A 23675-nucleotide genomic window follows, 5' to 3' on the forward strand; every position below is an offset into this window, starting at 1 on the left:
TCCTCTGGCTCTTACAATCTTTCTGTCCCCCTTTCCACATTGTTTCCTGAACTTTAGTTGCAGAAGCTGCATTATAGCTATGTCTGTGACTGATATAGCATCCTCTGCCTGTACTTTCTTTGGCTATAATTTATGAATATGGTCCCATGTGTGCAATAGCAGTAACCCACTGGGCTTAAGGGTACACAGGATTAGGGATAAGCTAATGACTCTAGCCCCTGTGCATACAACAGTGGATGTGTGGTGTCCATTTTGTGGCTACTCTTACCACAAGAAGGGTGGCACCTATCAAGTGATGGACGTTCACGTAGGTGTTGCTATGGTTAACTCTGTTGGTGGAAAGAGCCTCTGTCACTAGCAGACCAGGCAATAGAATAGACCCACATACAACATGAGACCAAGTGGCCGGAAAAAGCAGAGTGTTACGGTGTTTACACTCAGTCTCAAAATAGGTGTTTCTAGGTGTTGTGTGGGTGGATGTGTGGCATGCTCATGAAAGCATGAGCTCTTTGTCAGGACAGAATAATGCCCCCAGATATGTCACCACTTATTTTGTTAAGATTTTCTCAGACTTAGTCTTGGGAGGAAGGGTTCTTCTGGTTGGCTGCTATGAGCTTTTCATATACCTCCATCATTGTTAATAACTTTCTCAACTGCTATCACCACAAAATATCCTAGGAACATGTGTTCTCTAGCCTTGCCATACCAGCCAAGAATTCCTAAATGATTTATTTTAAAATGGTAGTTATAAACCAAGATCTTGGTGCTAGACAGGTTTATTTATGACAGAAATTCATTAAGAAATATTATTCTTAATATTGTGAACATATTAGAAATGTATATATGTACATATAGTAGAAATAGCATATATAGAGATGCATGGACATATATATGTATGTGCATTTATATAAATAAATAAGTATATATATATATATATACACACATAGTGTTTGGAATATTAAGAATAGAGTTTTAAAGAAATATATCTAAGCTTCTATATATTGTGTACATCTGTCTATGTGTATCTTTCTATCTGTCTATTCACATTCCCTGACTTGGCAGCCATTTAAATTAGTGAGTACATTCAATGAGTCATATATAAATAAATATCTGTACGAATATATGTTTGTATATGTATGTGTTTATACATATGTACGTATGTATAGGTGTGTATACATAGGTGTGTATACAATGGTATGTACATGCATAGATATATCTGTGTTTATGTATATAAGTATGTGTTTATATATATATGCATTTATATGTGTACATACACACATACATATGGGTTTATATGTACATACACATATACATATGCATGGGTTCTACTGATACTCTGATTTCAAAATTGATCTTGGCCTTCTCTCTTTGTTTTTAGTATCTTTTTGTAATCTAGATTTTTTTTATAATTTATTTTACCAGTTCCCATTTTAAGTGAGTTTAGTTTATTTTTAGTTATTGAGAATTAAAACAAATATTGCAAAGATACTAACTGCACGTTTATCCTATAGAACTTTTATAAACAGTTATATTGGACAAATGACAGTGAGTAGATCTCAGAGACTATAATTAACAGATATATATTTAACACATATTCATGATATTCTCTAAAATTATTCACATTTTTAGAAACTTGTTTTAGGACTACATTTCTTAAAAGTGATATTAGCCTCTTCACTAATGTCAGGGTCTCTTGTGATTTTCTGTCATCATTTAGATTAGTTCCTAATGGGATCCAAAAGACTTGGTATACTCTCTGGCACTCAGTTTTCCCTTTAATCTAGTTAAAATGATTAATGGAACAATTACTCTTTATCCCTGAGTCTTCTAATAGTGTTGTCATTTTTTATTCACAGGCATTTCCAAAATCTCATTTTCCTCCAAAAGCTTTGGTTAAATTGTTGGCATTTATGCTGATTTCTTTATATCCTAGTTAAGGTTTCATTGCCCTGACTAACCTGGAGATATTAAGCTCTCAGTTTAGAGATATCTTCACTCTTTCAAAATGGCTATGTTCTCCTCCTAGGCAATTTTCAAACCTCTCTGTCCTAATAGCTGCAATTAAATGCCCCCTGTTGGTTGTACTTGCCAAGTCAAATGGATTCAAATTTAACTGGTGTGCTTCTCTGAATTTCAATAGGCAGTTTCAACTGTGTCTCACTCTGAGTTTTCTTTCACATTCTCATTTTCTTGCTTTTTCTCTTTTTAAAACGTCTGTCAGATGATTACCTAGGCTCAGCTGTATTATTAATTCTAAATTGAAACTTAAAACAATGAGTCTATTTTTTGAATGAATTGAACAGTGTTTCCCAGTAGCATGACCTGAAGGAAATTTGCTAAAATGAACAGTAATAATCGAGATTTGATAGCTAGGGTACAAATAGTAAACGGCATTGAAAGGTTTAAAATAACACCTGTTAAGGTATTTATTAAGATTTATTGTGTACCAGATACTGAATTGATGCTAAAAGGGTAGAACAAATACAACACTCTGCCTTGAGAGAGAAAGAAGGAGCTGAACAATAAGCCTCATTAGCTAATTGCTATAATAGAAACAGATAAAGAGCCAAGACAGAACAGAGAGGCAATGTCTCTACTTGGCAACCACTGACCTTGCTATGAAAAGTGAAGAAATGCTCTCATCTATTCCTCCCTGCCTCAGTCTTCCTAGTCCCACGTGCTCTCCTCTATCCCCTTCTCGTTCTCCTAGCTCCCTCTCCACGCACTGTCCCCTCCCACTCTCAATATGCTCAGGAGATCTTGTCCCTTTCCCCTTCTGTGAGGGATCATGTATGAATCTCCTTGAATCCTAGTTTCTCTGGTGGTGTGAATTATAGGCTGGTGATCCTTTGCTCTCTGTCTAAAATCCATGTATGAGTAAATACATATCATGTTCCTCTTTTGGTGACTGGGTTACCTCACTCAGGATGGTTTCTTCGAGTTCCATCCATTTGCCTGAGAATTTCAAGATTCCATTGGTTTTGTTGTTGTTGTTTTGTTTTTTCCCCCGCAGAGTAGTATTCCATTGTGTAAATGTAACACATCTTCTTTATCCATTCTTCAGTTAAGGGGCATCTAGGTTGCTTCCAGGTTCTTGCTATTACAAATAACGCTGCTATGAACATAGTTGGACAGATGTCCTTGTTGCATGGATGTGGATCATTTGGGTATATGCCTAAGAGCAGAATTGTCGGGTTCTGTGGTAGACTGATTCCCATTTTCCTGAGGAATAGACGAGAGAAAAAAAGAGCAAGAGAGAGATACCATAAAAGAGGGAGCCATTATAGGTTTGAAGAGAAAACTGACTATAAAACAATGTCCAGAGACCTACAAGGATGACCCCAACTAACAATCTGAGCAACAGTAGAAAGACTACCTTAAATGCCCTTCCCTGGTAATGAGATTGATAACTAACATATATGCCATCATAGAACCCTCATCTAGTAGCTGATGGAAACAGAAGCAGACACCCACAGCAAAATACCAAGCCAAACTCCCTAGAATCCAGATGCATAGAGGGAGGAGTGATAAGAAAAGGGGTCAAGACCAAGCTACAGAAACCCAGAGACAGCTGACCTGAACAAGGAGGAGCTAATGGGCCTCCAGACTGATAGCTGGGAATCCAGCATTGGATCTACTCAGACTCCCTGACTCCTTGAACATGGTCTCAGTTACAAGGCCTGGACAGTCTAAGGGACCTCTGACAGTGGAACCAGGATATATCCCTGGTGCACAAAAGGACTTTGGGAGCACATTACTCATGGAGGGATACTCCCTTAACCTAGAAGCAGGAAGGAGGGCCTAGTCCCTACTCCAAATGACTTGACAGATTATGTTGATCCCTCATGAAAGCCACCACCCTCCCTGTGGAGTTCGGGCGGGGGAGGGGTGGGATTGATGGGGGGTTGGGGTCATGGGAGGGAGGAAGAGTAGGAGAGGGAACTGGGATCGATTTGTAAAATAAGAAAAAAATAAAAAGAAAAGTGAAGAAATGAAGAGAAAGGACATACGGGACAGAGTTGACAAGCCTGTGATAACATGGGGCATTAGAAAATGTAGGTTACCAAAGGATGGTGGGGAGTTCTAAGATAGCACAAATTTCACCAAACTCCAGTATCTGGAAACTCTTTGGGCCAAGTACAAGCATATGCTGCTCTTCCCACCCCTTACATTCTCTTTCAGCTCAAATCAGTGATGTGTGTGTATGTGTGTGTGTGCACGCATGAGTGCATATGTGTGTGTGCACGTGCTCTGTGTGTACCTGTGTGCAGGTGGTACAGGTCTAAATGGTGGATCTTCCTAAATTGCTTTCCACGTTGTAATTTGATACAGATCTTTCAGTGAAGTTAGAACAGCCCAGTGAGCCCTAGGAACTTTCCCACTTCTGCCACCCTAGGGTTGGGATTTCCGGTGCACATAGCCTTGCCCTGTATTTTGCTTGTGTGCTGGTGTCCCAAACTCAAGTCCTCATGCTTGCATGGCAAGCATTTTACTGACTGGCACATTCTCCTGGCCCAGTATCAGTGTTTTTTTAAGATGCAAACTGGGTCATGTTCAGAAGAGTCTAATGTTCCCTGAGTCATTCAGGGTGGAAGCCAAAGTTCTTACAGCAGCCAGTAAGGTCCTTTGTTGCCTGGTCCTGCTTCACTGTAATTTCATCCCCTACTATTCTCTTACTCATTCCGGGGCAGCCATACTCACCCCTGCTCCTTTCCCCGCTTGTCATCCTCATACCTGTCATGCCATGTCCTTTGCCCTTTCTATAACTGTGCACTCCAGTCCTTCTGTATTTACCTACTTGATCTTACGTCACATCTCTATTTCACTGTTGCCTTCTCAATGACTCCTGCTTAAAGTAGCATGCCAGCTTCTGCTGTTATTTCTCCCACCAGTCACGCTAAACATGTTTTTAAGGAAGCAAGGACTGTTGCCTGTTTTGCTCATAGCTAGGGGCAGAAAGGAGAGGAAGGTGGTTCCCTAGAACTTAATGAGTTGAGTGTCCTATTTTGTTTTGGTTGTTTATTTAATTGTTCTTTGTGTGGTTTGTTTCTTAAGTGTGGAATCCTAAGAAACCTCAGAGAAATCATCAATCATTTGCATCTTGATTTGCATTTGTTGATATTTTTCTGTTCATCACTGAGGCTAAGGCTAACTAACCTCAGTGAAGCAATGGTGTTTTGACAAAAAGCGGTTTTGCATCTTGAATTTAAGAAAATCAACTCCAGGTTCTTCTTTGTTCTTTTATTGCCATAGAACTTGAATAAGTAAGTTGAGTCTACTCTGCTCTCCGTCTGTATATTCTGTGAGTGTTCCGCTTGCCCCCCAGTCTGTCCTCCAGCCCTGTCTAATGAACTCAGTGGCTCCCAACCTCCGCCTTTCCCTTGTCTTTGATGCTCTTTGTTATTAACAGTTAGGAGCACTGTACAGCACTGCTTCACAACTTTCTTCTTTGTGATTTTTAAAGACTGGACTTCTGTCTTTTATTTGTTTGAGGTTTTGTTTTGTTTTGCTCTCCTCCCCCAGATCCTCAACTCTTATTTCTTTGAACCTTGTGTGTATTGAATGTAGACACGTTTTCAAAAAAAAATTCAGCCATCTTTCAAACTTCAGCTCTTCAAAGGTCTCAGGAACTTCCAGAGCACTCAGCATTGCTTGGAAGAGCCCCAAGTCTATTGATCCTTATTTCTTTCTGTAACTCCACTGCCTTTTTGCTAACCAATAAAATGGTGCTCCTTAAAATTCAATTCTTGTGAAATGCAGGACACATCGAGGCACTGGTGGAAAAAGTAGAAAGTCAGCTTTAAGTATTGACTTGTTTGGATGAACCCTGGGACAGGCGGTGTGGGGGAGTATTCCAAAGAAGGTTGTATTTTTAAGCATCTACCAAATTCTCTGCACTCAAATACATGCATTTCTCTAATGTATTTTAGAGTGTATTTCTTCAATTAACAATAATTATTATCTCTCGTTAACCTCTTTCATTTTCATTACACACATTTTATGTAACATAAACTATTTGGGTTATAAGAACTCTTCAAGATGACTTTATGGAATGAACTAGTAAGTACTAGATGATTAGCTTTTTTGAAGGATTCAATGAGATACCGTGCTAGATTTGAAGAACTTCATGGAATAAGCCAGATTTAAAGTTATCCTTAATAATGTTTTTCTTAAGCTTTTAGCATTCTACTTCTCAACTTATACCTCATTCACAAACTCTAAATTAGTATGTTCTATGTTCTTTACCGTGCATTGATCTTCTCGTAGATTATTTTTTCCTGGCTCTGAACCATAAACTTACTAATTCAGAGATTGAGGTGCTTTTGTGTTTCGTGTCTATTTGCCTCATATACATGAAACACCAAAATAGACACAGTAAGTTCCAGAAAAGTCTAAGCAAAGGTAATCTATTTATCTAAAATGACTATCAGCCATTTATACTAAATTTTGATATATTCTATTAGGATTTTATTTTATGAAAACTTTTGTTTTATGAATAAAACTGAAACTTATCAATATAATCATTTTCCATTGTGTAGCTGTGGTAAGTGTAAGGGCAGATGACAGCCCCTGTTCTTTAAAATGGAAATAAAAATTTATTGGATGAATCTTCCTTTTTCTTCTACTTCTGCCTCTTTTTAAATTTTGATTAAAATATAATCACATCATTTGCCCCTCCATCTCCTCTCCAGTCCACATCCACCCCCACCCGTGTCACTCATGCACTTTCTTTCAAACTCAAGGCTTCTTTTTAAAAATTCTACTTGTTACATAGGTATGTAGTAAATACGTAAGTGAAACCCGCTGGGTCCATTTCATATTGTCTATGTGTGTGTGTTAGAGCTCAACATGAAATCTAATAGCCATTTAAGGGTTGTCGTTCTTGAGAAAGGCACAACCTCTTTCTCTCAGAAGTCTTGTCTCAGATCCTATAGTCCTTCATGAATGTTCACCCATCCACACTGGTATGTCAACTGCTACTATCATTATTCAGTTCCTGTTTAAACAACCTATTGTTGAAGTTGAGTGGGTAACTTCCCTGTCATATCTGGAAGACAGAATCTTATAGTACACTCCCTGATATTGAAAATTGATTAAGGCTTTCAGGAATGAGATAAACTGATGACCATGCTAAAGGAAAGATGATTGACAGGTAGAATGAATCTAGAAGTGAATGGGCATTGTACCAATCTGTGTAAATGGAAATGAGAACCAGACATGAGTTGCTACAGTAAAAATGAAGGAATGGGGTGGATATAAGACATTGGTATCGAGTCGTTGATTCTGAGTTTGAGCTGATAATGAACACATATGCAAAATCATCATAGAATGTCCATCTCAGAAATACTAGAAATGTGGCCCAGAGTGGGATGCTTTAGAGCACTGGTCATTTGATTTATTCCTAAGATTGACCAGCTAGTCTTTTGTGACTGTACCTTGACATGACTACTGTCAGACAAGCATGAATATAGACCTAAGAGTATTAGAACTGTTGATATTTTGACCAGCTAGTTTGGGAAATCCTCTTCTCTTAAACATCAGCAGTTGTACCATCTGTTAACAAGCAAATGCAGTGTGAGCTAGGCTTGGTTGACAATTTGCAAGCTCTGCCTGATTTTGAGTGCTCTCTCCCCCAAATTACCTCAAAGCACATCCAGGTCATAAGGTAATAGTCTCTTTTAGAAGCTTATCTGTGCAGTTCCTTCCTAACAGGAAAGGCTTTCTGTAGAAGCTAATGTTTTCCTTTTGTTGAGATTTGAAAGTTATAAGCCTTTCTCTGCTTCTTCCCAGCCAGGTCTCTAGACAAACTTTATAACTTTGCTGATTGCTCTGGACTCCACCTGATATTTGCTCTAAATGCACTGCGTCGTAATCCAAATAACTCGTGGAACAGTTCTAGTGCCCTGAGCCTGTTGAAGTACAGTGCCAGCAAAAAGTACAACATTTCTTGGGAACTGGGTAATGGTAAGTAAGGATGTCATTTCCTATGAATTGATAAAATTAAAGGGGGAAAATAAATTTGCTTGAAATATAATCTTAGTCAGAGACTCTCTTTAGGGGTGTGGCCACTGAGTTGGCCTTTGTCTTAGAGTTTCTCTTACTGTGATGAAACACCATGACCAAAATCAGCTTGGAGAAGAAAGGGTCTGTTTGGCTTTCATATCCCAAGTCAAAGTCCACAGAGGGAAACAAAAGCAGGAACTGAAACCAGGTAGGAACCTGGAGGCAGGAGCTGAAGGAGAGGCCAGAGAGGGATGCTCCTTACTGGCTTGCTCCTCATGGCTCATTCAGCCTGCTTTCTTACAGAACTCAGGACCACCAGTCCATGGCTGGGCCCTCCCCATAAATCCCTAATTAATAAAATGCCCTATAGTCAGGGCTGTGTACAGCATGGTCTTTGGGAGGGGCATTTTCTCAACTGTGTCTTCTCTCCTCTCAAATGACTCTAACTTGTGTCAGTTTTAAAAAATAATAATTAATTCACACCACATAGTTCTCTCTGGATACCTCCTTCCAAATATGGTATAATGCCACAGATACACAGAGAGAGAGAGAGAGAGAGAGAGAGAGAGAGAGAGAGAGAGAGAGAGAGAGAGAGAGAGAGAGAGGGAGGGAGGGAAGGGAGAGAGAAGAGAGAGAGAGACACAGAGAGAAGGAAAGAAAGAATAGTTTGTTGATCAATGACTAAGAATTTGATGTTAAACCAGATAAAAGCTGACTTTATTATTCAGTGCATAATCCAGAGAACATTGGTCCTGTAAGATGATCCTTATAAAATAGCTCATTGGTTCTTTGCCAGACAAATTCTTGGAGCACAATAAGCATTGCACAGGTGCACTTGCTCATATTTATTGCATACTGGAATTAACAAGAAGGCAAAGGAGAATAAAATAAAAAGAAATTCCATATATTTTAATAACATCCATCAATAGAACCCAACATCCATCTTCTCTCTTCTTCTATTCTCTCTTCCATTCCTGGAATAGAGGAAATTTGAAAATAATTGTGAAATAAAGTAATAGAGACTTTACTAAACCAGGAGATAAATGGTCTGGCTTTCTTTGGGTGGGATATTTTTTTTATGTATTATGATACATAACTAAAATTTCTGTTTTTAAATTATTCTTTAAAAGAAAACTAGTTACAGATAAGCTAGGAAAAAATCAAAACTTTCCCTTGGGTTATTGATGGGAATACTTTTTTAGAGTTTTTGAGATCTTGGAGGATGAGAGTTTGTTCAGCTGAAATAAATCTTCATCTGGAGTAACTGGAGCAGTTTGGTAGTAAGACCTAGTGAGGAGAGAGCAATATATATCTTTCTATACAGTGATCTGTCAAGAACTGCCCCCACCCCATCTATACTTTCCTTCAAACTGTCCTATGTAGTTCAGAGAAGGAGTGAAGAACATTCGAAGAGTGTTATTACTTGGCCACAAAACACATGATTCTCACCCTCATTCTTTTAAATGCCCCTTCAGGGCATAGCAAAAGCAAAGGACCCTTTGAAGGGAGGGAAAGGGGTCCTGTCATGGTTGTGAAAACAGGGTGTAGATGGGGCTAGAGAAGCAAAGAACTAAATTCATGGACTTAAAAGTCAACAAAGTGAAAAGAATCATGAGTTGTGTTTGGTGGGTCAGTTTTGACTCTCTGCCCTAGACAGTTTGAGCACGGCCCTTTCTGTTCCCTCCTTCTATTTTACTTGTCCTCGTTTCAGTTCTCAGACATCTCAAGTGCATCCTCACTTAGAAACACAGCCTTCCAAACAGGGCGTGATCATTTTCAAGTCACAAGTAAAGTTGGTAGAGAACAAATTGTGCTACTGCACATTGGTTATGGTCTTTTAATATTCTTTGAAAATTTCATATACTCCTTTAAAAATATGTTTACTGTTTGATAGATTCATTCCCATTCTCCTAATGTTCCCATCTCAGTTTATCCTTTAGGGTTCTCAGAAGATTAATTTGTCTTGCAATTACTTGGTATTTCTTGTGTCAGAATCTGATCTTACAAGATTCCAATACATTCTGTTCACAATTTTCTATGTTGTATATGTCCTTTCCCTGCTCAAAATTGTCTTCATGTTCACCATTCTTGCCTAGATTTGTCTCTCCAGTTTTCTGTCCGTTTTCTTTTCTATGATTTTATCTTTTTGGATAGAATGAATGCTTAGGACTCTAGCCAGTCCCCATCCCCCATCCCTCCATCTCCTCATTCCCTCTTAACAAGCATACCAGCTCAAGAGTAACCCCAGTGTGTGAAAACCAAAGTAGGCATTTTCTCAGCCCAGCTGAAAGCCAGGTAAGCATTCAGCAAAAATAACTACAGCTGGATGGATAGTACAATAATAATAACTTCCAGAGTAGCTGGATTTCAGGTACCTAAATCTACTTTTTAATTTCTCCTTCAAAATCAAAGAATAAAGAGGACTACACTCACCAAAGCAACACATGCCTCTATTATCAAGAGGTAGCAGTTAATATTTGGGAGTCAAAGTCTAAGAAACAAGACTTTCTTGACACAAGATTTTTATTCTGTAGCTATGTATCCATACATTGTAAACTTTGTAACTAATACTCACCTCAGGCCCAAAATAAGGCAATTGGTCTGTTGTGTCAAAATCAACTCCTCTTCCTTTAAAATTGTTTCTCTCTGTTATTTGTCACAGTGATAAAAATTCCAATACACAAACACACCTGCATGTATAACTGTACATCCATGCACACACTCATGCACGTGTACATGTACCCATGAACACAGATACATACACAAAATTGGCACCAAGAAGTAGGATTGTTTAAAAATATCAGCTGAAAATATGTCTCAAAAACCTTTTGAAGTGGTTTTGGGTAGTATTGGAGATGAACACAGGAGAAACCCCAGAAAGATATAACCAGAGCCCAATAGGTGATTCTGGGAGAAGCACTGATGGTCAGAAAGCCCATAGGACTGTGAACATGTCAAGATTATGCCTGTGACAGCCATATAGGAATAAGAAATCCATTAAGAATTGTATTGAAGGGCCCCATTGTTCTGTGGCTTCATACAGCCTACAATCCCAGGACCATGATGCCTGTGATGGACCCTGGCTGAAGGCCCAGTTGTGCCCAAGCCTGCCACCATCTGCAATCCATCATCCACAACCAGGCCCTGTTACTACTCACCAGTGCTTGCAGCACCAAGACATCCTCCTCTTCCACAGTAAAAGGTGCCGGTTCTGGATGGTGTCATCCAGTGCACTGAGAGGGATGAGTTCTCCACCAGGAGATGATAACCAACCTGTTGCTCTGTAGCCACCTCAACTCTCAGAGGGTGCTGATCTGTGAGCTGGAGGTGGGAGCTCCTGCCGGAAGTGGTGAAGCACTCCTCTATGGAGTCTGTTGTCTAGTGAGATCGATAAGGGTATCACCAAAGTCTCTAAAATGTTCCTGCTTGTCATGGACATTGGCAACTCCAGCTCAAAGCTAACCTTCATGCAGGCGATGGCTTTGAGTTCCAGAAATAGAACCAAGATGCTTCTACCACATCATCACCGACTTCTCAGACCCAATGGGCCCTGCTAAGAGTCCCTTTAAGGCTCATGAAAACAACACTCAAGGAAGACAGCATCCTTTGCTGCCAGAGTAAGTGCCAGTGGCTGCTCCTGGACCTCATCAAGGAAATGATGCCCTTCTGCAAATCTCTAATCGCTGTGGTGGGCTGTTCCTACTGTACCATCCCCATCTACGTCAGTGGCCAGATTGGCTTTATACTGTGTAGGAAAAAGCTGAGCACCAACTTCCTTCCCAGAGCCCACGCAGCAACAGACACAGCCCCAGGTGGAGCAGACGCAGTTGAAATACTGTAACTCAGACATGGACTGCACAGACTTTGTGCAAGGCCCTTAATGATATAAGCTGAGCCCAGGTGCCACTATGGCCCTCCATGAAACCTCCATCGGACAAGACCAAGGACCCTCCAAGGTGTCTGGAGCCCCACCAGCCCTCCCTGAGCCAGACTCCCAGATGACTCAGCCAGTCTCTGTGTGTGTCTCTGTCTATCTCCATGGCATTCAGCCCGAAGCCTATACCAGCTCTGTACAGTACTATCTATGGCCTCCTTCACCTAATAACAAACACATGTATTTATAACAAACACAAAGAGAGAATTGTGTCCGAGGCGTTCATAAATACATTGTGGTTAAGAAATGACCTATTTTTGTCCATTCCTTGACACTTTGTAGAAGGTTTATATTACAGGTTATGGACTAATTAACCTGGCAAAGGAAATTTTATTGCAGCCAGTTCAGAATTATAAAATTATAAAATTTGGGAGAAAAAAGCAGAAGAGAAACATTTGAAGAACATGCAGATTGGGCAAAAGACACATGCTCAAATTTTGGACTAAGGAAAGTGTGGTGATTAAAAATATCAGCCTTACTTTTTAAAAATAATGGCATGTACTTTACATCAGGACAATAAACAAAGATACCTTGTGAGTGTCTTGGAAGTTGGCCAGACCCCACCCATTGCAGAATCAAGGGTATAAAGGAGTAAATTTATTTGAAATCTTTTGCTTGGAGAAGAGGGTTCGGGCTGTGATGTCCGAACAGAGCTCCCTGGAGAAGTGTTGCCATATATCCAACCACCCATGTGTTCTGCTTCTGAGGCCAAGGTTCAGGAGGGCCACATAACCGCTTAAGCTAGTAGTAGCACACCTCCATGTTGTCCAAGGTTCAGGAGGGCCACATAACCTCTGGAGCTAGTAGCCCACCTCGGTGTTGTCGTCTGTTGCTTGTTTTTAGGCAAAGAAAATATGAAAGTTACAGGGTCCTGGAGGCTTCTACCCAGTGTCAAATTAGGCAGGCTAATGTATAGCAGAGACTGAATCCTTCCCTTATAGGAAGTCCCCAGAAGAGCAATGCAGGAAGTTCCGAGAGTGAAGTTGAAGGTGTGTGGAAGACCACAGGGAGTTGAAGATTCCAGGAACATGGAACACTTGCCAAGGAAATCCACAGGCAAGAAGAGAAACTGCTTAGCAGACAGACAGGTGGGCTGAAATTCACAAGACAGCAGAGTTTGCAGTTGCCTAAGGTCTTTGAAGTTCACATCACACCACCGTGTACCTGCAGATGCTAGACACGCATCCACAGTACATAATGTTGCCCTACTGGATGTCAGCCTCACTTTGGTTCCAACCCTCCCCACATCTTCATTCTGCTCTTTGGAGTTGGCAGTACTTACTCTGTGCCACTGTGTACTGGAAATGTTTCATTTCAGTTTTTCCATCTTATAGAGGCTTACAGTTAAATGTTTATGTTGAATCTCAGTAAAAAGAGAGAATTTATTACCTAAAGCCAAAGATAGGATAAACTTAAAGCTACTCATTACTGCTTGTAATGGGAGAACATTTTGAATTTGAAAAGACTAAATTACAAATCATGAAAGTTGTTTAACCAATATAAAATGTAGATTAAAATATATATTATTTACAAATTATTGATAAATTAATGAATAATTTTATTTAAATTAGAAACAATCTCATTTTACATATCAATTCCAGTTCCCTCTCCCTGCCATCCTCCCATTCCCCCCCACTGACCCCCTCACCCCACCCCTCATCCATTCCCCAGGGAGGGTAAGACCTTCTATGGGGGATCATCAAAGTCTGTCACACCATTTGGGGCAGGTCCTAGGCCCTCCCCCATGTATCTAGCTGAAAGAGTATCCCTCTATAAAGTATTGGGCTCCCAAAATCCATTTGTGCGCTAGAGATAAATACTGGTTTCACTGCCAGAGGCCCCATAGACTGCCAGGCCTGCTAACTAAATTAATAGATAATTTTAAGTATTTTAAAAATACTTAAATAGCTTGTAGAACTGATACTGACTCTATTTACAGATATGTGACTTCAGTGACATATCAATGACTTCTCTAATCGTGGTTCACAAGCAACTGAAGGCACAATAGTTTGTTTTTTCTTATAATATTCTGAATCATATTTAAAACACTTTAAACCATGATTATGATTACCTTGCATCCTAAAGAAAGAAAAACCACACATGGAGAGTAAATGGAGAAGACATTTCCAGGAGTTCTGGGAATAAATAAAAAGGGGAATGAATATGTGATCAGGCAGGCTGTTTAAGGTAATAAATTAGTTCAATATGTTATTGTAATTATAACTACACAATCTTACGGACCTTCCAAAGTCCACACTACTATATAATACAAAGAGTATGTCATAATACAGATTATAAATATCAGTGCCAAAATAATATATCAATACTGGTTTATCAACTTTAACAATATACCAAGCCAAGACAAGACATTTATACTATGGGAAACTGAGTATGTGTTTATGTGTGTACACACCTGTGTGTGGTGTACCTATAGTAGAGGAGCAGAAACTATACAGGTCTCCTTGGACTATATACTCGACACTCTGTAACATTAAAATTATTCTAAAATACAAAAATAAACTACACTAAGAAAACTAGAGTATGAATCATGATGAAAAGGCGAGTATAATTTTCTATGTTGGTTTTACTTTGTATTAAACACAACACTGGAAGCAGTTGACAGAATATTGTTAAACAGAATTAGCATGGACACATTTCGAAAGGAGGTGCACAGATGGCCAAAAACCACATGAAAGCATATTTAACATCATTAGCCACTGTAGAAAAGTAAAATCAGTGTTTCATCCATAAGTATATTAACAATAGATCTGTCTCATACAATCTTTATTAGGATAAGGAAGTTCTCCTTTTAGTCAGAGTTTGTTGGGAGGATTTGTCATTTGACAAATGCCTTTTTGTGTTTACACATGTTGATGCTATAATCCAGTCCTTTAACCCATCAAAACAATAGTTTGTATTCTTTGGGTTGACATTAAATCAACCTTATATTCCTTACATTAGTCCCACTTGGTCATAAAGTTTGATTTTTTTGTGTGTATGCTGTTGAATTTGATTTGAGGAGTTTTTTGTAACTATGTTTATGAGGAATATTCATCTGTAGTTTCCTCTTAATGGCCCTTTCTACCATTGATAACAGAAATATTAGCCTCATAAAATAAATTGTGAAGCATGTGCCCTTCATCTGTTTTTTGGAAGACTTGTGAAGAATTTCTTCCAATGCTTAATTAATAAATCTGAGTCTGGGCTTCTTAGAGAAAAGTTTTGTTTTTTTTTTTAAGTAATAGTTCAATGTGTCTTATCTTTTTCATATGTTAATTTAGAGTTTCAACTTTCTTTGAGTCTTATGCTTTTGTTATTTTGTGAAATAGTCTCTCTGTAACTAAGGCTAGCCTTGGACTTGCTATGTATCTCATTCTGGCCTTTAACTGGTAATTCTCCTGCCTCGGCCTTCTAAATGCTTGGGTTGCACACATGAGCTACCTGAGTAAGCTAAGTCAGTTTTAATAATGTGTGTCTTTCTTGAATATTTTTCATCAATTCACCATCCAAATCATTTCCATGAAGTTATTCTTAGTAGTCCTTTACCAGTTTAACTATTTGAGGCCCTTTATGAGTCTTTCATTATTAATTTTGTTAATCAATGGCTTTTATGTTTTCTACTTGAAGGAATATCAATCAAATTTCATTCATTGATTTTATTCTCATTTTAATTTCTTCTTTTATTTTTAGAGGTATAATATAATTACAGCATTTCCCAATCACCTTTCCTTCCTCCAAGCTCTCCCATGTACCTTGTCTTGCTATCTTCCTAAAATTAATTGTTATTACATGTATATGTGTATATTTACATATGTATTCCTAAACACAAAAAAACCCTGCTTAGTATGTATAATGTCATTTTATGTATATTATCAGAGCTGATTGTTTGGTATTGGAAAACCAATTGCTATGCTATTACCTAGAGAAGACTATTTTTCCCACTCAACATTCCTTAGTTGCTTGTACTCCTTTGGTTTAGTGTTGAAGCCTCATAATCTCCCCCCTTGTCTACTCTGGCATGTCCTTGTTCAGGTTTAGGTAGTCATGTTGGTGAGACTTCATTTGTATGTAAACAGAAAGACAACAGCATATTAGGCGTCATATTCAATCTCTGTCCGTCTTATTGCCTTGTCACAGGGTGCACACTGACCTAGAAGCTTGCCTTTTTTTTCTGCTTGGCTGTGTGACTAGCAATTTCTCAGGTCTGCTTACCTTCACTCTGCAATACTGAGTACAGGCATGCAGAGCCATGGCTTATTACATAGTGGAGAGGGGTTTAAACTCAGGTCTTCTTGCTTGATAAGCAAGTGTTCTTACTCACTTAGGCATCTTCCCATCCCTTTTTCATTTCTTATTTTCTAAATTTTTTACCAAAATATTTTTCATACAAATATTTTGAGCCTTTTTTCTCTCCTTCAACTACTTCCAGATCCTCCCTAACCACTCAACTTCTGTCTTCCTCCATTTCCCCCCAAAACTCCACAACATAAACATCAAACAAAGCAACAAAGAGGAAAAAATAGCCAAAACCAAGAGAAACAAAAAGCCACAAAACCCAAACCAAACCATGGAATTTGTTTGTATAAGCCAACTACTCCTGGGTATGGGGCTTGCCCTGGAATGTGGTTGATATACTCAGTAACACTCCATTGGAATAAACAGATTTTCTTTTTAGAGGTTTTCTTTTGCCAGCAGGTTTCCCTATTATAGATGCTACCCCATGTCCACTTCCCCCTCAGTCCTGAGATCCTGGCTTGAACCTGTGTAGGTCCTGTGAGGGCTGCCACAGTCTCTGTGGGTTCACATGTGCATAAGTCCTGTTTCCTTGGAGTCATCACTACATCCAGCTCTTACAATCCTTCTGCCTCCTCCTTTGCATAGATCCCTGAATCTTGGCGGGGAGGCTTCAAGCTCTCTCTCCTTCTGCTCATTGTCCTGTTGCGGGACTCTGTGTTAAATTCCATCTGCTGTAAGAGGAAGCAGTTTTTCTGATGTTAGCTGAGTGAGGCTCCAATCAATAGATACAGCAGGATGTCATCCAGAGTCATTTTGTTGCTCTGTTCCTTTAGTAGCATAATAGTTGTAGGTTTTCGCCTAGGCCTGTGACCAATGGACACTCAGGTTCTTGGTCACATTAGCTGTGGATCTCACTCCATGGGATGGAATCCATATCTTTTTTCATTTCATAAGGAAGAATTTTAGGTTATGTATCTTAAGATCTTAAGATCTTTTCATTTCTAATATAGGAGCCTCCAGTTATAAATTTTCCCCTAAGCACTACATAATCTGTATCATATATATTCTTTCATGTTTTCGTTTCACTCTGTTATAAATATTTATTTCTCTGTTATATCTTCATTGACTTAGGTACTATTTGTTTTTATAATTTCTTATTATTTGTGAATTTTTATATTTCAATTAGTTTATTAAAGTCCAGTCTGTAAATCAGGAAATATATATTGTATGATTTAAATTACGAGATTTGTGTATTCCTGGCATATGCTCTATTTAGAAAATTGTTCTGTGTGCCCTAGAAAACAAAGTGTACCCTGCTATTGTTAGCTGAAATGTTTGGTCAGTCAGACAGGCTGCATTAACATATAGTATTACACAAATTTTCTACTAGCTTCTTGAACTTTACACCAGGCCCTTTATGGGGTTGTGTAATTGATGTGGGGTTGAAAAGAAATTGCTAGCAGAAAAGTTTTGAATGTGCGATGACTAAAAATTAATTCATAATTATCCCAGTGTCATTGTGAAATACTTTGACAGCAGAAACTTTAAGGGGACACATTTTAGGCTTACAATTCCAAATTACAACCCACCATTGGAGGGACATTAAGGCAGGGACATGGAGCAGCTATCATCCACAGTCAAGAACACAGAGAGAAGGAGTGTATGTATTTCTATTTCTCATCTCACTTTCTCTGCTTTTACACAGACCAATACCCAAACCCTGGAAATAGTGCCACCCACGATGGGTTAGATCTGTCCATGTCAATTAACAATTAAACAGTCCCTAACAAAAGTGGCCACAGGCCTACCCAACCATTCTAAATAGTGTCAGGTTGACAGTTAAAACCAACCATCAAAAAAACCAAACGTGCTGAGTCCAGGGTGTTTCTGCATCACGTGACTTGGTTCTGACCACACCCCGCACATGCTTTGTACATTGCTCGCCTTTGCGCCAGGCATCCTGAATGGTGCCAATCACAGCTCAGATTCAAGAATGCTACGCGTTATGAATTTTCTCTTGAATACAAAGTTTTCTGCTCTTACAGAAAAGCATGTATAAAATAATTATGAGCAAGAAGATTTCAATATTTTTGTGATAGCACTCCTTATTATGTAAATAGCAAGTTAATATTATTTCCAGATTGGATTGTGTCAGAAAGTTTGATGTTAAAAACTAGTATTTGAGTTGCTGACTTAAGTGTCATTTTTAAAAATTATTAAGTTAATTTTGCTTGGAATTAGGACAGAATTTTCAATAATTTTCTGAAATGGCCCCAAGCAAACTTTTGTCATTTTGTGCTTTTATTTATATACAAAGAAGTGTTCTAAATGTTGTGATTATATAGTGAAAGTATCAATCAACTCTGAAAACACTGACGATACTTATGGTCTGCAAGATTTAGTATTTATTTATTTGTGTGCATGGGTACTTTACCAGCATGTATGCCTGTGTACCATATGAGTTCAATGCCCAAGGAGGTCAGAAAATGGCATTAAGTCCTTTGAGGCTGAACTTACAGATTTATCAACAACCGTGTGAGTGTTGGGAATCAAACTCTGATCCTCTTAAAGATCAGCCAGTACCCTTACCTGGCTCTTAATGTCTCTCCATCTTCATGGTTTAATTCTTTATATAAAACAAACATGCCTATGTATCTCTTTAGTATGTAATTTGCTTTTATCTTTAACAACTGGTAAACTTTTGTGTACCAAAGAATTAAAGTTATCTTCTTTTTTAAAAAATAATATGTATTTGTTATTTTTATTTTATGTGTATGAGTGTTTTGCCTGCATGTATGTGCATGGAGGCCACAAGAGAGCATGAGATACCCTGTAACTGATATTAAAGAAAGATATCAAAGATAGCTTCCATGTGGGTGTTGGGACCAAATCCAGGTCCTTTGCAAGAGCATAACAGCCCATACTGTTAATCGCAGAGCCGTCTCTCCAGCCCCTAAAATCAATTTCTTCGTTACTATCAGTAACTGTTTGATTATACAGATATAGATGAGGTCACATAAAATTGTGATGAGTGGGGCTGGAGAGATGGCTCAGGGGTTAAGAGCACTGGTTGCTCTTCCAGAGGACCCTGGTTCAATTCCCAGCACCACATGGCAGCTCACAGCTGTCTATAACTCCAGTTCCAAGAGATCTGACACCCTTAAACCAAATAACATAAAATAAAATTAAGTAAATTATTTTTTAAAAAGTGTGATAAGTTAGCTCATCACCATCTGTTTTCAAGCAACACTAATTTAAATCCATATTAGTAAAGAAACACTTCAGTGTAACATTTCACAGAATTTTGAATATATCATCTCGTTCTCTTCTTGCCTCCTTTGTTACTGATTAAAAACAACAAAAAAAAAAAACTCATTTTTTAATCTCATTCTGATTTCCTGTATGTGCTGTGTCAGTTCCGTTCTAGTTCCCATTTGATTATTTTTATAGTCTCTTTATATTCCTATTTGTTAAGACACTAACACGCTCTCTATTAATTCTTTTGTTCTCTTTAGTTCTCTGTACACACTTATAATTTTGAAGTTCTTATGTGCCAAATAATCTAATGTTAAAGTCTTCAAAGAGACATTTTCTACTGAGTGCTATTTTTCCTTTTTTGTATATGGTTACACTTTCCTATTTTTTGTTCTTGAAAGTAATGCATTTTGAATAATATGTTAAAAAGATGTAGAATTCTTAGTTGTCCATCCCAGAGATTGAGTTTGTTACTTTTTGTTTGGTTTCTCATTTACCAGGACTGATGCTCTAGTCTATCTAGTCTATCACTGCTACATTGGGTAGTTACTGATATCTCCAATTAAAAACCATAATCCTTTAGGGGCTGGAGAGTGGCTCAGTGGTTAAGAGTACTGCCTGCTCTTCCAGAAGACTCAAGTTCAATTCCTAGCACCAATAGAGTGGCTCATAACCTTTTCTAAGTCTACTCCCAGGGAATCTGGCACCTCTTGTGACCTCTGAGGGACCTGAGTGCACATGGTACACAGACATACACACAAACAAAGCACCAACACACATTAGATATTTGTTTGCTTTTAATTAATCCATTAAAGATATTTTAAAGATCAATTTTCTAGGGGTTGCCTTCACATTGATACAACTTAATGATGAGCTAATAATTGATCAGAGATGTGCTTACTTAACTTGAGCCAATAAGGTCAGGCCAGCAGATATGCTGATGAATGGGAAACAGTAAATTCTTGGGTAGTAATGTGCCGTATGTGTCTCCCCTGTGAGAGTTCTAGGGTTCATATTCATGTGGGAGTATATAGATAGCTAAAGCTCTCTACAGTTCCCCTGAATATATGCAGCCTTGTGGATTAAAGGGCATGTAAGATAAATGATCAGGTTTCACTGCAGCTGTCTTATTCCCACACATTTCTCTTAAAATTTCATGTGAGTCTGATAATCTATGCTTTGTCCCTTCCAGAATTACAGCTTTATACTATCTGAGATAATGGCTTTGGGGCATCTCTAATTAACTATCTCTATTTCTTAAGAGCTGTTGTGTTTTAGGACTTTTCATATCCTTCCAATGCTAAACTTAGGGAAAGAGGTATTGCTCAAAATTATTTCACTCAGCTACTTTGTTCCTAATGAATAGCAAGGGTGTTTTGCCTAAGTTTGTGTGCAATTATATTCCTTTTGAAAGTAACCCAGACTTTGCAATGACAAATTACTGTGGCTTAAAACAAAAGAAGCAAGTTTTCTCTTGCTCATTATGAAGCCACAATCTGAAATCAAATTATCAGCATGGTTGCTTTCTTTTGCAAGCTCTGAAGAGAATCTCTTCCATTCCTCTCTCCTAGCTTCTGGAACTGCCAGAATCCTTTAGCACAGTAGCATCTCTCCAGGCTTTGTGCTTGTCGTCACATGGCCTTTTTCCTGTCTCTGTGTGTCTGGATGTCCTTTCCCTTTGTGTTGCAAACACAGCAGTTATTAAATGTAGGGTCCACCCTAATCCCATGACTCCATAATAACACTGTATCCACAATGACCCTATTTCCAAATAAGGTCACGAAGTTCTGGTGCTCAAATTTGGGGAGACAATATTCTACCAACTGTACCTTTCATTACAAAGTATTACTAAAAGTAAGTATGGTCTCTTTTGTGAACTGGGTGATGTTTTATGAAGGTAACTTTGGAATGAATGGAGCATCAAGTTGCCACTACTAGCATGACAGTTTCTGTGTTCCTTAAGATAACTTATACCCTCCTTTTATTATTTTGTTCATGCTAGTAAGAAAAAGGCACAGTTCTGTGAAAAGGAAAGGGCTGGCAGAATCTCCTTCTTCTCCATTCTAATTTATATGTCTGTTTTTAATCTAGAGCCAAATAACTATCGGAGCATGCATGGCCGGGCAGTAAATGGTAGCCAGTTGGGAAAGGATTACATCCAGCTGAAGAGGCTATTGCAACCCATCCGGATTTACTCCAGAGCCAGCTTGTATGGCCCTAATATTGGACGGCCCAGGAAGAACGTCATTGCTCTCCTAGATGGGTAAGTTAGATTATTTAGCTGTCCTTTATAGTATTACTCATTAAGTATAATAGAGTGAAGTGTTTGTGTTTATTCTGGTTATTTTCATATTTAAGAAGAAAAGATGGGTTTCTCATAGTGGTTTACTCCTAAACAAACAATAGCACTTACCTTGAGAGCTCCTAGAGTCAGGGTTGTTGGGGGAGGAGAATATCTTAGGATCTAGGTTGCTTGAACAGATTGTATTATTTGCAAAAATAATTTAATATAAGATTTCATTGAACCATTTTATATTTTTAAAAGATTGGGAAACATTACACATATGTACAAATAAAGATAGAACCAAACTAATACTTCAGTAGCAGACATTCTTGAGAATTGTTATCACTTGCTTAACTTTGACTGACCTGACAAACATCCTTTGTGTGATTGTGCAAAGCATGATGTGAAATGTTCTTTAAGTCAGCTCCACAGTGGGCTAGCCTCAAATTGAATAATTGGTATTTCCATACAGATTTGGTCTAGTTATACAGGGTTGGAAGAAATGCTTGACCATGAATTTGTTGCCAGTAACTAGGAAAACTTATAATTAGAGGGAACCACACTAGAGTCGTAGAGGCTTAATATAGATATATGTTGAATCAAGGCACAAAATGAAAATGTAAATGGAGCAAGAATAAGAATAAAGAGGTTGGGAGAGTCACGTGTTCCATGTGGCATGTAGTTAGAATCTAGAATAAGAATAGTTTTCCGTACAGTTCAAAGTGAGTAAGATAGCTTCCAATGACGTGTGTGTACCAAGCAGTTAGATAAAAATCATGGAAGCATAAGGAAGCATGAGCAGGTGGAAAAAAACAAAAGGTGTCTCCTGAATGAGTGTGCATCTCATTGGCTTGTAGGACCCCTTTCATTTCTGATTGTCTAGTTTTGATTTGAACTTGTGAACATAGCAGACTTTACTAAAGGTCTGGAGAAGGCAGAGGGATTTATATTATAACAAGACCAGCAAGGTGTAGTTTAATATTAAGCATTTTTTATCCATATAAGTTGCTGAACTTTTACCTAAACTACCTAATCTCTTCATTCCTTCTCTCCCTTTCTTGCTCAAGAGCCATTTATTTCCTTTTGGATGAAAACTTGCATGACCTTAGTCCCTACTCATTAGCTAGCAGTTTCCTTCTTCATGCTTTCACTGAACTTGACATTTCTCTTTACACATGTGTTATGAGGAGCAGGACGGAGATGAAGAGGATGCTTTCATTTTCCTGTTATACTTAGTGTATAAAGATCAGTTGTGGTGTACTTATTCATATTTCACAAGTTCATAATAAAAAATAATCATTCTATCATTTGACTATATAGTTACTACTTTAAACTATTCTTTTCCTTTAATAATTTGATTAATGTGTCCCCATATGACCTACAGTGGCATTCTGATATTCTGGAATGGTATAAACCACTGTCATTCTACACTATTTCATGAGCAGCATCTATGTTCTAAGTAATATGATAGTAATTAAGATAATAATAAAATACATACATTCTTTGCGCTCATGAGGTAGTCACTAAATTAGCAGAGACATAGACATAAATCAGAAACATAAAACCAGAACAGTATGAAGAAGCAGTACATGGTTGTATTAATGACTCTAAGTGCTGTGCTTGCTTGAATTAGGAAAATTCTTGGAAATTTTCCCTTAAAATGTATAATATAAAGAATGATTAGCTGACTATACAACATGAGAAGCGAACAGTATCAGTGGTTATTTTGTGTATGTACAGAGCTGAAGAGAGAATTCTCAATAGAGGAATCCAAAATGGCTGAAAGACACTTAAGAAAGTGCTCAACATCCTTAGCTAGCAGGGAAACTTAAATCAAGGCAACTCTGAGATGCCATCTTACTCCTGTCAGAATGGCTAGAATCAGAAACACCAATGACAACTTATGCTGGAGAGGATGTGGAGAAAGAGGAACACTCCTCTACTGCTGGTGGGAGTGCAAAC

At 38.3% G+C, this 23675-nt stretch overlaps 1 protein-coding gene across 1 annotated transcript in view; it reads left to right on the top strand.

Moving 5' to 3' along the window:
• Positions 1-23675, top strand: part of Hpse2 (heparanase 2 (inactive)) — a 566168-nt gene that overhangs the window by 328170 nt on the left and 214323 nt on the right. Inside the window, exons 4-5 of the mRNA XM_051199909.1 lie at positions 7792-7965; positions 21521-21692. Coding sequence (XP_051055866.1) covers positions 7792-7965; positions 21521-21692 — 346 coding nt within the window. The remainder of the gene's footprint in view (positions 1-7791; positions 7966-21520; positions 21693-23675) is intronic.

The sequence above is a fragment of the Phodopus roborovskii genome, unplaced genomic scaffold (genome assembly GCF_943737965.1).
Source record: "Phodopus roborovskii unplaced genomic scaffold, PHOROB, whole genome shotgun sequence".
Taxonomy (NCBI): domain Eukaryota; kingdom Metazoa; phylum Chordata; class Mammalia; order Rodentia; family Cricetidae; genus Phodopus; species Phodopus roborovskii.